The sequence below is a fragment of the Centrocercus urophasianus genome, unplaced genomic scaffold, assembly GCF_019232065.1.
Source record: "Centrocercus urophasianus isolate 14NV4802_14NV808 unplaced genomic scaffold, USGS_Curo_1.0 seq_10, whole genome shotgun sequence".
In the NCBI taxonomy this organism is placed as follows: Eukaryota; Metazoa; Chordata; class Aves; order Galliformes; family Phasianidae; genus Centrocercus; species Centrocercus urophasianus.
This window is the reverse complement of record NW_024884142.1, coordinates 12,189,900-12,202,303: the sequence shown is the minus strand read 5'-3', so window position 1 is coordinate 12,202,303 and position 12,404 is coordinate 12,189,900. Positions and strand designations below refer to the sequence as shown.

The window sequence follows — 12,404 nt, the reverse complement described above, 5'->3', positions numbered from 1 at the left end:
TCTTAGGATCTGTGTCCCTGCTGGCAGTGATGTGATCTTTCCACTCATCTTTGAATTGCAGGTAACCTGACTCTTCTAGCTAGTGTCTGAGATGCATAGAAGATTTCAAATATTTTAGCAAGTCTGCAGTCAAAAGAAACATGCTGATTGTTCCTGGGCATATTTTGGAATTAAAAAGTGTTTGAGTGGTCGAAATCATCAGCTGAAATTAAGCAAGAAACATTCACTTAAATTAAAAAAAAAAAAAAAAAAAAAAAAGCAGAAGTTAGGCAACCTGAATAACCAATAACTGACATATTTTTTTGCCACAAATCTCTTAATTCCTTAATTCTTCATGGTAAACTAAGAAGATGTAGAACAGGAGATATGAATAATATATATAAAGTTAAATACAGTTGCCAATGCTGTCTTTTTTTTCTTTTTCTCTTTTTTTTGTGATAACAAAGCATATATGAAGCAGGCTTATATATAGGAATACCTTTAATAATGGAAGCGCTACCATCTACTATTTTCAGAAGATACTTCATTCTCATTTCTGAAACAAACAACTTGAATATCTTTTTTTAAATTGAGGTGAAATAATAGATAGCAGTTAGATTAAGTTAGATTCATAGGGTCATTAAAAGTTCATTATCAGTTTGTTACCAGAAGTGGTCAGTTTAATTACACAATTAAGCTTTAGGTTGTTTCCATTCTGTACAGAAGGGTTCTTACAATTCCAGTTTAATTGCTTATCATCAGAAATACCATTAAATTCAAATTCATTTTCATGCTAATGCAAAAAACAACAAAAACAAAAACAAAACAAAAACAAAAACACTCACATTCTCCAAGACCTAAAGAAAGATGAAGAGAATAGTATGCATTAGCTGTAAATATAATTGTAAAAGTGATTGCTATGTTCATAAAAATTATTAATAATTCTGCAATTCAGACACTGTGTAAATCTCTTTCATTTTCTACAATAAGAACTGATTTACAATGATACTGAAGAAATTCTTCTTTACTTGTTCTATATTTTAAACATGATAAACATAAAAATGTGGATTTTCATGTTGCTACACAAGCATTTCTGAACATGGCATTCTTAAAATTACAAATGATCCATATTAAAAGTTTGATCTAAACCCTTACATTTATATCAATATATTTTTACTTATCTATAAATACATAGATTTAGTTAATAGTGATGTAGTTTAATATAATTTTATTACTTTTTTCCAGAGGATGTTACAGAATTGAATAAGGATGAAAATATTCAAGTTACTCTAAGGGAAGTTTGAATTTATAGATGAATATGATCCTAGCATTATGAAATCTTACATTCTGCTTTCAAAAGTGAGCATTCTCTATTTTCTCCCCCTATTTTTTTTTTTTTAAATAATATGGTAGAAAACCAAAATTCCAATTGAAGCATTGATTAAGAACCTAATTTTGTTCTGCTAATAAATAATTTAATTGCTCAGTTGTTTTTGAAATGAACTGGTAATGTCTCTTGTAGGTACTTCTAATTAAAATTGTCTTTCCACTGCAAAATTAGTAGTATTTTAGAAAAGATAGGAAAGAAAGATCATTTAATTTATAATAAAGAACTGTCTCAAAAAACAAGTCAGCACCTTTGCTGAAGTCCACTAGTAGATTTTCACTAAGATGAATGATTCCAGCCTGATTACTGAGAATCTGCTTCTGGTATGTGGAAATATCTGTGAGGCAATCTCTAAGTTGTAAAGCAGCATTCATTTCACTGTCACAACTTTCTTTCCTTCTGCAGGAAAAAAACAAAACAAAACAAAACAAAACAAAAACACAGATGCTACAAAACCACAGAACAGTTGCTCAATGACAGAGATGAGGAAGCCCAGTCTATTACCTGTGGTTAGATAACATAAGCATTTATTTCAGTTAGGCCACCTATTGTATGACAGTGATTTTACTAAGTGTGGTCCCTATTGTAATGGCTGACCTAGACGTAGAAGTTCCAAGCATCACAGTGTCCTGAGAAAGACACCATTTAAATTGTGAGTGCATTAAGTGAAATTTTCTAAGGCACTAACAACTGAGCTGGCACTACTTCTGCCAAAATCAGTAGAAGTTTAAATTGAAACTGAAAAGAGACATTGTCTGAATTCTTAGAAAAATCTTGCTTTTAGTACCAGTTTCTTGAACAGAAACATATATGCTGAATATGTACGTATCTGTTCTTAAAAATAAGACACAAGTGTAACGTCTTCTCAAAACTACTCTTTTATACTAATATCCAATAAACCATAAAAACAAAAAAAAAAAAAAAAAAGATTAAGTAGTAATTTCAGGGCATTAGATGCAGTTGCTCCTGTAATTTTAACTGCAGATCTTGTAGGCACGTACAAGAATATTTTAGATTTGTTCTATTTCAGTGAAATGGTTTTAATTGTATTTATCCATAGTTATTGCAGTTCTGTAAATTTTTAATTGTGACATCATCAATCCCTTATGCCCAGATGAGTGAACTTGATGTATTTTTAAGCTAAGATTTCATTCATTCATACGCACAGAAATGATTTCATTGATCCCTTTGCAAAGGTATGTGGACCAAGAAGACGTCTGAGGTTTGAAAATCTGTTCTGGATGAAATTTCTGAAAACTTTCAAGCTTTTGATGTTTTATTTCATCTTAAGTTCATTTTCTGATATGTCTTACAGATTCAGATCATGAATGTATTCATATACATTATAAATATCTTTTTCTTTTAATTTTGATAATACATAATATATTTTTTCTGTACAATAACTATCGGAGGTTTTTATACTCTGGAAAGCCAAGTAATATAAATTGTAAACTCAGCTTTTTGGAATTTTAAAGATTTTTAAAAGCACTTCTGTTCAGCACAGATAATTCTGCACAAAAACACCGTTCACAATTTTGCAGGCTGTCTTCAGAATTAAGGGGTTTGTAAGCCTCCTGGTACTTACTGTATGTGGGCTGAGATCTATTTCTCAGTACAACAATTGCAAATTTTATGCTCTTTACACATATCCACACTGATAGAAAGACTGAAGAAAGTATGAAATAAATTTATATTGTGTCTTCTAAACAGAGAAAAAATTATTTGGTATTTGGGTGCTATTAAAATTCAACCAGTAAAAAAAGGGAATAAAAGAGTCTTTTACTAATATTAATACATTGACTAGTTATTGATTTCTTGGGAAAACTCCTTACAATTAAATTCAATTATTATGTTAATCTCTAATAAAATATGACCAATAAAATAGGCCAATGAAAATTCCAATATCCTCGTCTGCATACAACACACTTCCTTAAGTCTTTATGAAATAATGTGCTTTGTTAACAAGTCAACTGTTTTAGTAGGAAAAACTGCGTAGAGTATTTCTAGGTGTTTTTTGTTTTTTTGTTGTTTTGTTTTTTAATTTCATTTTGATCTATATAAGGCTGATCACTATAATTTTATCAACATTGACAGACAAATCTTGAAGAGTTAGAGCTTTGCCATTAACTCTATCAGAGCTGGGAATCATTGCTAAATAACCAGTGCAAAAAGCATGAATTATTGTTATTGGGTTCTATATACATTGACTGGTAGTTAATTGTTATAATAAAAAAAGATCAGAAGCACATGATGATGGCTGTTTTATACTATCTGGAATGTATATTGCTCTTACTGTCCAGATAAAGGTGAATTCTCATAATTTTAATGTTTATTTTACATATAATCAGGATGACTTGTCTCAGAAAAAAAATGATGTTTATAATGTAAAAAAATAGATTAATAAAATTATGTTGCTAATTTGAATGTAAATATTTTTTTTTACTCTAAATAAAGAACATGTTTTGTTAAGATTTTCCCAGTTTATGGATGATATATTATTTCTACAAAGAAGCACACTGTATATTTTAACTAAAAATTAATTATAAAATTAATTATAAGGAATGTATAGATATAAAATGTGCATACTGTCTTCATATGGATATGATGCTTTCACACAATCTAACACAAAACTGCCCAAAGAAGGAGCTGGGACATCCATCACTTCTGTATTATACCTACAATTGAACCTACCATCAAGGGGCAGGCTCCAGAATCCTGGCTAATAAAGTAGGATGGATCAAAGCTGAGTTCTGGGAAATGTCTACATCTATGGGAAAGATAGCGAGTGCACCCAAATAGCAACTGTTAAAGTCTCTCAAGACCTGGAAGGACAGATATCAGTGCCAAAAATATACCTTCATTCTGCTTCTGAATAGACACAAGAGATCTAACAAATTCTGTGAGTCATAAATGGTGTTCTGTTTGCAGTCATCTTGTGAAATTAATGATCATTTTGTGAAATAAACATATATGCATTGTGATGCTGATATCTGAAAAAAAAATACAAGGAGCACTTTAATTGTTTTTTGTTACAAAGTATGAATGATCATTCTAGAACTCACTTTTGCTTGGATTGATCTGGAATATATACTACCTTTTTCTGATCTGACACAGTTCAAACATCACACCTTCCTTTTAGTGGTATAATTCTTCATACTAAAGAATCAAATCAGTATTAAACTCACAGTCTACGTCCTACAAACTATATTCAGAGACACCAAGATTATAACTGGGAAACTCTTACAGCTGCTCAAGCAGTGCTAGCTAAAGAACATCTCTATGCCACGTTTGCTAATGTTTTGAAACTTTTTAAACACAAGCTGTGTAAATGCAGTTGTTAAAATTAATGTGGCTATTTGAATATAAGTGCATGAATAGAAAAATATTTTAATGTGTACCATTAAGTGATACCTCTCACCTATCTCTATTGATAATATTCAAGTGCTCTGTGATAAACCAGTATTGGACCTAAGCCCAGAAAAAATCTCATTTCCATTTGGTAAGGAAGGTTGTTTAAAATAACCTAAGTTTTTCCTCTCTGTTGCTTCAACTATGAGTTCTCTTGTCGAATACACCTGCAAAGCACTGACTAGCATGCTAATATGCAGTACTACCTTTTTTTTCTTTTTGTTTTTTTTTTTCTAGAGAATTACAGTGGAAGACAGCTAAACCCAGATTTCTATTGTTAAACTTCTATGTAAACAATAACGAAGGGTAATCAAATAATTGCAAATGTATGGCAAGTTAATTGCAAAGGCTGGAATGAGAAGGCATAGTGTTCTGTGTCAGTGTGAATGAGCAGGGTTGAGGATCCTTGTAACAGTGCTCTCTGAGAACCTATTCAAAGTCACTGAGTGTATGCCAGAGGCAAGCTTTTAAATTTAACAACTGCAATCTCTTCCCTGTACGGCAAAATGCAAGCAACTTCCGTTGTAAATAAAAAAAAAAAAATAGTATTTTTCTTTTTTTTTTTTTTTTTTTTTTTTTTTTTTTTTTGTAAATATAAACCCTGATACGTTTACTTGTAATGGTTATCACAGTGAAAATGCAGCACAGACTGTTTGTCTTTAGTATTTGTCTGCCAATCATTTTTAAAACAGTTCCAATATTTGCAAATATTGAATATTTGTAAAATCTCCATGCTAATTATGCATGAATAGTTTGTTTTAATAACCGCCATATGTGGCTGAGCAATTAGAATGCTTACTCATTAGGGAAATCTAATTTTGCTGAGTCAAAAACCATTTGTTTTTTACCTCTTTAATTGGAAAATAATGGAGAATAAGCTGAGACTGGTGCTTGAACTGCCTTATGGTTCTTGAACAATATGTGGGAATATTTAAATACTGTTATAATTGATTATTGATTACTGAAATCTTTTTAGTGCCAAATAATATGAGCTTTGAACACCAATAAGCAAAGTAATTTACTTGGAAATAATTTATATTTGTCACCGTTCAAATGATTATAATACTAATCTCTACTACTATGTGAGTTTAATTCCCAGCCCCTTCAAAACCCTACATAAAATTTAAATCTGTAATCTGTAAATATTTCTTCAAGTAGTAGAAGGAGGGAACCATCAGAGATTATACACAAAATTTTTGAAGCACAACTCTATCGCACAACTTTCACCTTAAACAATTGTATTAATGTTTTCAGTCTCCTTCAGACCATTCTTGTATTAATACCATTTTTTGGCATTGAAGAAATAATACAGATACAAAAATTCATGCAAACAAATGTTCAAGGGTGAGGCAAACACATGATTAAAAACTATCAACAGGAGAAAAATAATGCTCCCTTGGAAAACCAAAATTAAAAAAAAATCAGATTTCAGAAAGTTCAAGAGTGTATATATATATGTGTGTAATATTTAAAATGAATGGTAAGGTCAGATGGGAAGAAGCTGATCTATCTCTATTCATGCTGACTTTTTACTGAGTAGCTCTTTACTATTTACTTTAATGCTCATCATGCTTTTCTAAATTACACATTCCCTTACACTTACAAAATCCAGCAAAGATGCCAGGTATCTTAAAATGCATGCTAAGAGAATCAGCTGGCATTTTTCAGTCATTCAAGTCTACACGTGAAGAAATGTTGCAAGGTGAAAGCTTGTCTTCAAATTTTCTATCAGACAAAGAAATAAGGAAGTCGGATAACTGTTACAATTAGATTGCAGTCACTAAACATTGAGGCACTTTTACCTGCACATCGCTGGAAATGATGTGAGAAGTCATACGTGAGGTCTAAGCAGTTCTCAAAAAGTTTTGAAAGTCAGTACTGACTTTTTTCTATGTAGCAATTCATAATGATGGTTCCCAAGAGTATAGTCTTTATTTTGAGAAGAGTGATTCAGTACAAAGACCTCCAGCTCCTCTCTAGCTCACAGACCTGCTATGAATGTGGTCAGAGGTTTTTGGCAACTTTAATATAAAATACTGTAAAGTAGTATGAGTATTGTTAGCTAATTGTCTTCTCATGCACACAAAAAAAAATCACATAAAGTATTATCATGTGATATGTGAAGTTGATGGTTGTTCTCTCAAAATTCATCTCTTTTTTCCAGTCTAAAACGTATATGTGCAGTTGGCAAGGGGATACTCTGTGTTTCACAGTTGACTTTGCTCTGGGATTTACCTGTTTTGACAGTAAAACAAAGGTAAGAAAAAGAAAAGAAAACATAACTCAGCTTTATTTCAGTGTTCTTTAAGTTATCAGTAACCCTATCTTTTATACTGATGTGGAGTATTTCTTTCTCAAACATACTGTTCTCCACTGAGTCAGTCTGGGACTCGAAGAGGGTAATCTATTTGTGCCATAGCATGTAAAGTAGATATTGGATAAATGTATATAAAAAAGTAATTTCCTTTTCAAGCAATAATAGGAAAAGAAGATTATGTGCAGTAGAGTGCTTGGTTTCTTAGTAACAGAGAAACGTCCAGATTTTGAAAAGATTATCAGTCATGAAAAATATTGAACTTTCACCTATTTGTTCACATTCTATTTGTTTTGAAGCTACAGATATAAAATAGAATGAATTATTCTTCCATCATAAGAAATTTAGGCTATATCAGAACAGCACAGAAAAAGCGCAAATGCATTCCAAAGTCAATCTATGTGATTAAATTCAATTTTCTTGCAAAACTGAATGGCTTTTAAAGGACTATAGGGAATGGTTTATGGCACATGACAACTTCCAAACCATATCTATAATTCTACTGTTTTAAATAAAATCTATCATCATTTTTTTGTGAATTTGTAGATTTGTTTCCTGGTGAAAATGAGTTTGAATTTAAAGAAGTTTCTACCTTAGTACAGCTGTTTAGTATGAGATCTGTACTCCAAAATATGGTCTGCAACTACTAACTGGAATGATTTTACAATATATATTAAAGAAATTCATTTAGTCATTTTGATTTAAAAGAAAATATAATGCATTTTGAAACACTGATGCAGAATCTAGTTTTTGTATGTTGGCATTTTTTGTATTTTTGGCTCAATTACACAAATTTATTGAAATTTCAGTGCAGAGAAATAATAACCAGTATAATTGTTATTTGGAAATTCAGACAACTTGTTCTGCATGTGCTATCCTATAAATAACATGAAAATTCAGAAAATATATTTGCATACTTTTCCATGCCTTTGGTGATAATACATTCTGAAATTGTACTCTGCATAGCACAATTTCTGCATAGCCACAAATTAAGTATAGACAGTAAAAGTCTAATTAATTTAGACTGTATATAATGTTTATTTTACATGTGAAGATTGATTTAGTGTACTCCTCCTTGAGAACTGTAAACTTCTCTGTTGAAATTCATTTTCACAAGACCAGAAAATTATTCATAATTAAAATCTCATAGTACGTAGAAATTCTACTAGTAGAACCAAAGTATTACCTATAGAAAGAGTAGGGCCTTAACCCAGCATGCCTACCATCATTAGAGTTGATGGTGTGGAGGCTTCAGTCAAACTTTGCTTTTGTAGTATCATAAAATGGCTTGGTCGGAAGGGACTTTAAAGACCACCTAGTTCTAACTCCCTGCTGTGGGCAGGGTTGCCACCCAGGGCTGCCCGGGGCCCCATCCAACATGGCCTTGAACACCTCTGGGGACATAGCATCCATAGCTTCTCGGCAAACTGTTCCAGTGCTTCACCACCTATGAGCAAACAAATGCCTCCTAATTTCTAACTTATATCTCCCCTCTTTTAATTTAAAGACATTCACCCTATCCTATCACTTTCAGACCATGTAAAAAGTCAGTCCCCTCCTGCTTGTAAGCTCCCTTCAAGAACTGGAAGGTCTCCTTGGAGCCTTCTCCTCTCCAAGCAAAACAAGCCCAGCTCCCTCAACCTTTCTTCACCAGTGCTCCAGCCCTCAGAAATTCTTCATGACCCTCCTCTGGACACATTATAATTGCTCTGCTTCCTTCTTGTACTGGGGGCCCCAAGCTTATATACAGTACTCCAGATGGGGCAGAGCAAATGAGGATAATCCCTTCCCTCTCTCTGCTGGCCTCCCCTCTTTTGATGCAGCCCAGGATACTGTTAGCCTTCCAGACTACAAGTGCACACTATTGTCTTACGTTAAGCTCTCCATTCACCAGGATCCCCAAGACCTTCCCTGCCGAGCTGCTTTCAATGCGTTCTTCTCCCAGTCTGTAGACATATCTGAGATTGTCTTGATCCAAGTGCAACTTAGCCTTGTGGAACCTTATGTGGTTCGGGTGAGCCTACTTCTCAGGCTTGTCCAGTTCCCTCTGGATGGCTCCCTTTCCAGACCAGTCACAGGGGTCCAGTATCTCTCTGGCAACCCTCTGCCTGTGACCATTCAACCAACTCCTTATGTACTGAATAGTCTACCTTTCAAATCCATGTATCTCCAATTTAGAGATAAGAATGTGATGTGGGACCACATTAAAAGACTTGCAGAAGTCCAGGTAGATGATCTTCTTCTATTTTCTGATGCCATCACTCCATCGTAGGCCATCAGATTTGTCAGGCATGATCTTCCCTTAGTGAAGCAATGCTTGTCACAATCAACTCCTCATCCCTCATGTGCCTCAACATAGCTTCCACAAGGATCTTCTTCATGATCTTCCCAGGAACAGACATGAGGCTCACCAGCCTGTACTTTCCCATATCTACATCAGCCATTTACTTCGGGACCCTTGGATGTGTGTCACTGAGCCCCATAGACTTGCTGCTTACCTAAAAGAGGAATAAAGAATAATGTTAGACATATTAATTCTATTGTTAAGCTGGAAAAATTCTGGAGAGCTCATATGCATTTACTGTTTTTCTCTGTGAGAGATGGATATGTTCTTTGTGTCTCCAAGCATGTGTGAAGCAATAATGAGCAGCTTCTACACTTACTTCTTACTGCCCATTAATGTCAGCTGAAGTTGATGGTGTTGCCCTACAATCTTAGGTTTTTTAGATTATTTCTTTCCAACACTGAATAAGTTTGAACTACCAAAGTAATTAAGTTTTCATTAGGGACACAGCAATTTTGCTGGAAAAAAATATATATATATATATTTTTTTCTAGACAATGAATTTCAAATTAAGGTGAACTTTTGATGAAAAAAAGAAAAAATCCTTTTACAGCACAGCAGGTGCTCATACTGGCTTATCAAAATGCAGGGCAGTCTCCTGGTCTGACCTACAACTCTAAGCCTGGATCACACATTTTGGGCAATCAGCTCACTTACTTATTAAAAATGTTCTTTATTGCAGTTTGTAAAGAGATTGAAAGAGAGCCTTCTACAATACAAATGACAAAATAAAAAGGGCAAGAACTTTTCCTTAGGAGTTTATGCATCTTTTAGAAAACTCTTCATTAGAACACTTTTGGGGATTGCCAAACATATTTGAAATAATTACTTCATTTCATATATGTTCTGTTCTGAGGCTGTCATGGGACTAACACATTCAGATTTGGGGCACATCACAGAGACACCCTCGCAGTGCAGCTGCTTTGTATCTGATCACAGAGTTTTTTTCTATCAGCTTATTTGATTCAGCCCTTCCACTGTGCCTGCAGCTATCCAAGATAAAGAGATCCCAAAGTATACATATTCTTCTGCCTTCCAAAGCCATTTCTTTTTCCCCTCTATGTCAACTATGGACTTCAGCAATGCCTGTTATTGCTAAATTGTTCTTGTTTTGTCCTCCCCTTAGAAGTTATAGTATATAGTGAACATTCATCTTTACTATTTAGATATACACCTGTTTAAGATTTGAATGCCATTCAGGCAGTGAAATTTGTTTATTAATGTAAAACATAAACAACTTCACAGTGCTGTAGTAAGGGACAGTGATGTTCCTGTCTGCAGGGAACCAGAGGATAAAGTCAAGAGATTTCATAAAAATTTCATGCCTTGTTTTTTTGTATAAACAAGTGTACAAATAATTATTTTATTTATAGGGCATTTTCTCTCAAACAAACAGCATGATTCTAAAGATCATGAAGAAAATCATTGGAATCCATGAGGCAGCTGTCGTCATTGTAGGTAGCAATTATCATGTTTACGAGTTGTTCTTGATTCAAGTTGCCCATATCCACTACAAAAGCAAAACTGTTGTCTAATGAGACATAAAAAATCTTTATTTTCTCTTTCTTATCCTAATCATCTCTCAGTCTGGTATTTTTTATTATTTACCATTGTGGTAGCACCAAGATTAATCACAGTGAGGATATGTCAAGTTAAATGTAAATTTTTTATTATCACCATTGATATTAAGGTTTCTATTATAATAATTGGCAATGTTATGAAGAAGTAACGAAGTACTAATGAGTAAGGCAATAGTGCCCTTGAATTTACTAATTATGTGGCAGGACTACCCTATGTATGGAGTAATTCTAAACTCACCAGAATGTCTCTGCTCTCAGGTAGTGAAAATATCTGTTTAAAGTCATATAGAAAGAAATGATTTTTCTGTAGTGACATCTGACTCACAAAGCAGCTAAACCACTCCAAATCCAATGCTATCTAGAGAATATTGGAAAAATTCACAGATAAAAAGTGAGAAAATTTGCAAGTGAAGATATCACTGGCCCACATGACGAAAGTGTTTTACAGTAAGGTATACTAAAAAAATGGAACAAAGCCAATTTTTTCTGACTGTGTGATTTTGAAATGGCCTTCAAAGCATTTAAATTGAGTTTCATCAGCAGTGTCCAGAGACTGAATCACGTTTTGCCATGTAAATAAAATTTTCACTAACATTACAGGTATTAAGAAAACATTAGTGGAAGGTTTGTATGCAATCTGTTAACTATTTTTTGTAATTATACATTTGTAGATATCAATAGAAAACATTCAAATGCAGACGATGATATTGGTATCAAAAGCATGGTTTCCTAGCATTTGCTTTTGAAAAATATCCCCATAACAATTAAAAATTTCTGTCAATCTGTAATTTGCCAGCAATAGTAAGTGCTGCAAAAACTTGCAAGAATTCTAGAGTTCCTGTATATTTTAGAAACAACTGTGTAATTTAGAACATATCTTTTATAATTTGCAAGACCAAGATTTTTTTTAATATATAAATATAGCATATTTATAGCATATTTAGCATATTTATCTTTGGATTTCAAACCACTTCAAAAATGCTTTTTGACAAAGGTATATTGAGCATCCCAATGTCTGTGTAAGACACTTATCTACATTGTGCAGATGAGCCAGATGAAAGATGACAGATCAAGATATGGTGTGAAATTGTGTTTATAATGAAACTGATACAAATATCCTAATGAATACTTCTAGAAATAAATCTTTTGTAATGGATTTTGAAATTATATCACATAGGAAATGGAATCATTCAAATTTCAGAGAATTTCCTTTTTTTTTAATTAGTGTGTATTGTTATCATGCCTTTTATTCTCAGACATGATGCAAAGCTGTAAATTTTGTTTGCTCTGCGGCCAGCTTGTATTTACTGACCCAATGCTTTAGCTTAATACATAACCATTAATCATTTATCTGTAGTTGTAGGTAACTGTACCAAGTCCTTAATCAAATTT

At 33.1% G+C, this 12,404-nt stretch overlaps 1 protein-coding gene across 1 annotated transcript in view; it reads left to right on the top strand.

The window, feature by feature from the left end:
- The window catches only part of SNTG2 (syntrophin gamma 2), a 232,779-nt gene that overhangs the window by 210,555 nt on the left and 9,820 nt on the right, over positions 1-12,404 (top strand). The window contains exon 15 of the mRNA XM_042822310.1: positions 6,939-7,031. Coding sequence (XP_042678244.1) covers positions 6,939-7,031 — 93 coding nt within the window. The remainder of the gene's footprint in view (positions 1-6,938; positions 7,032-12,404) is intronic.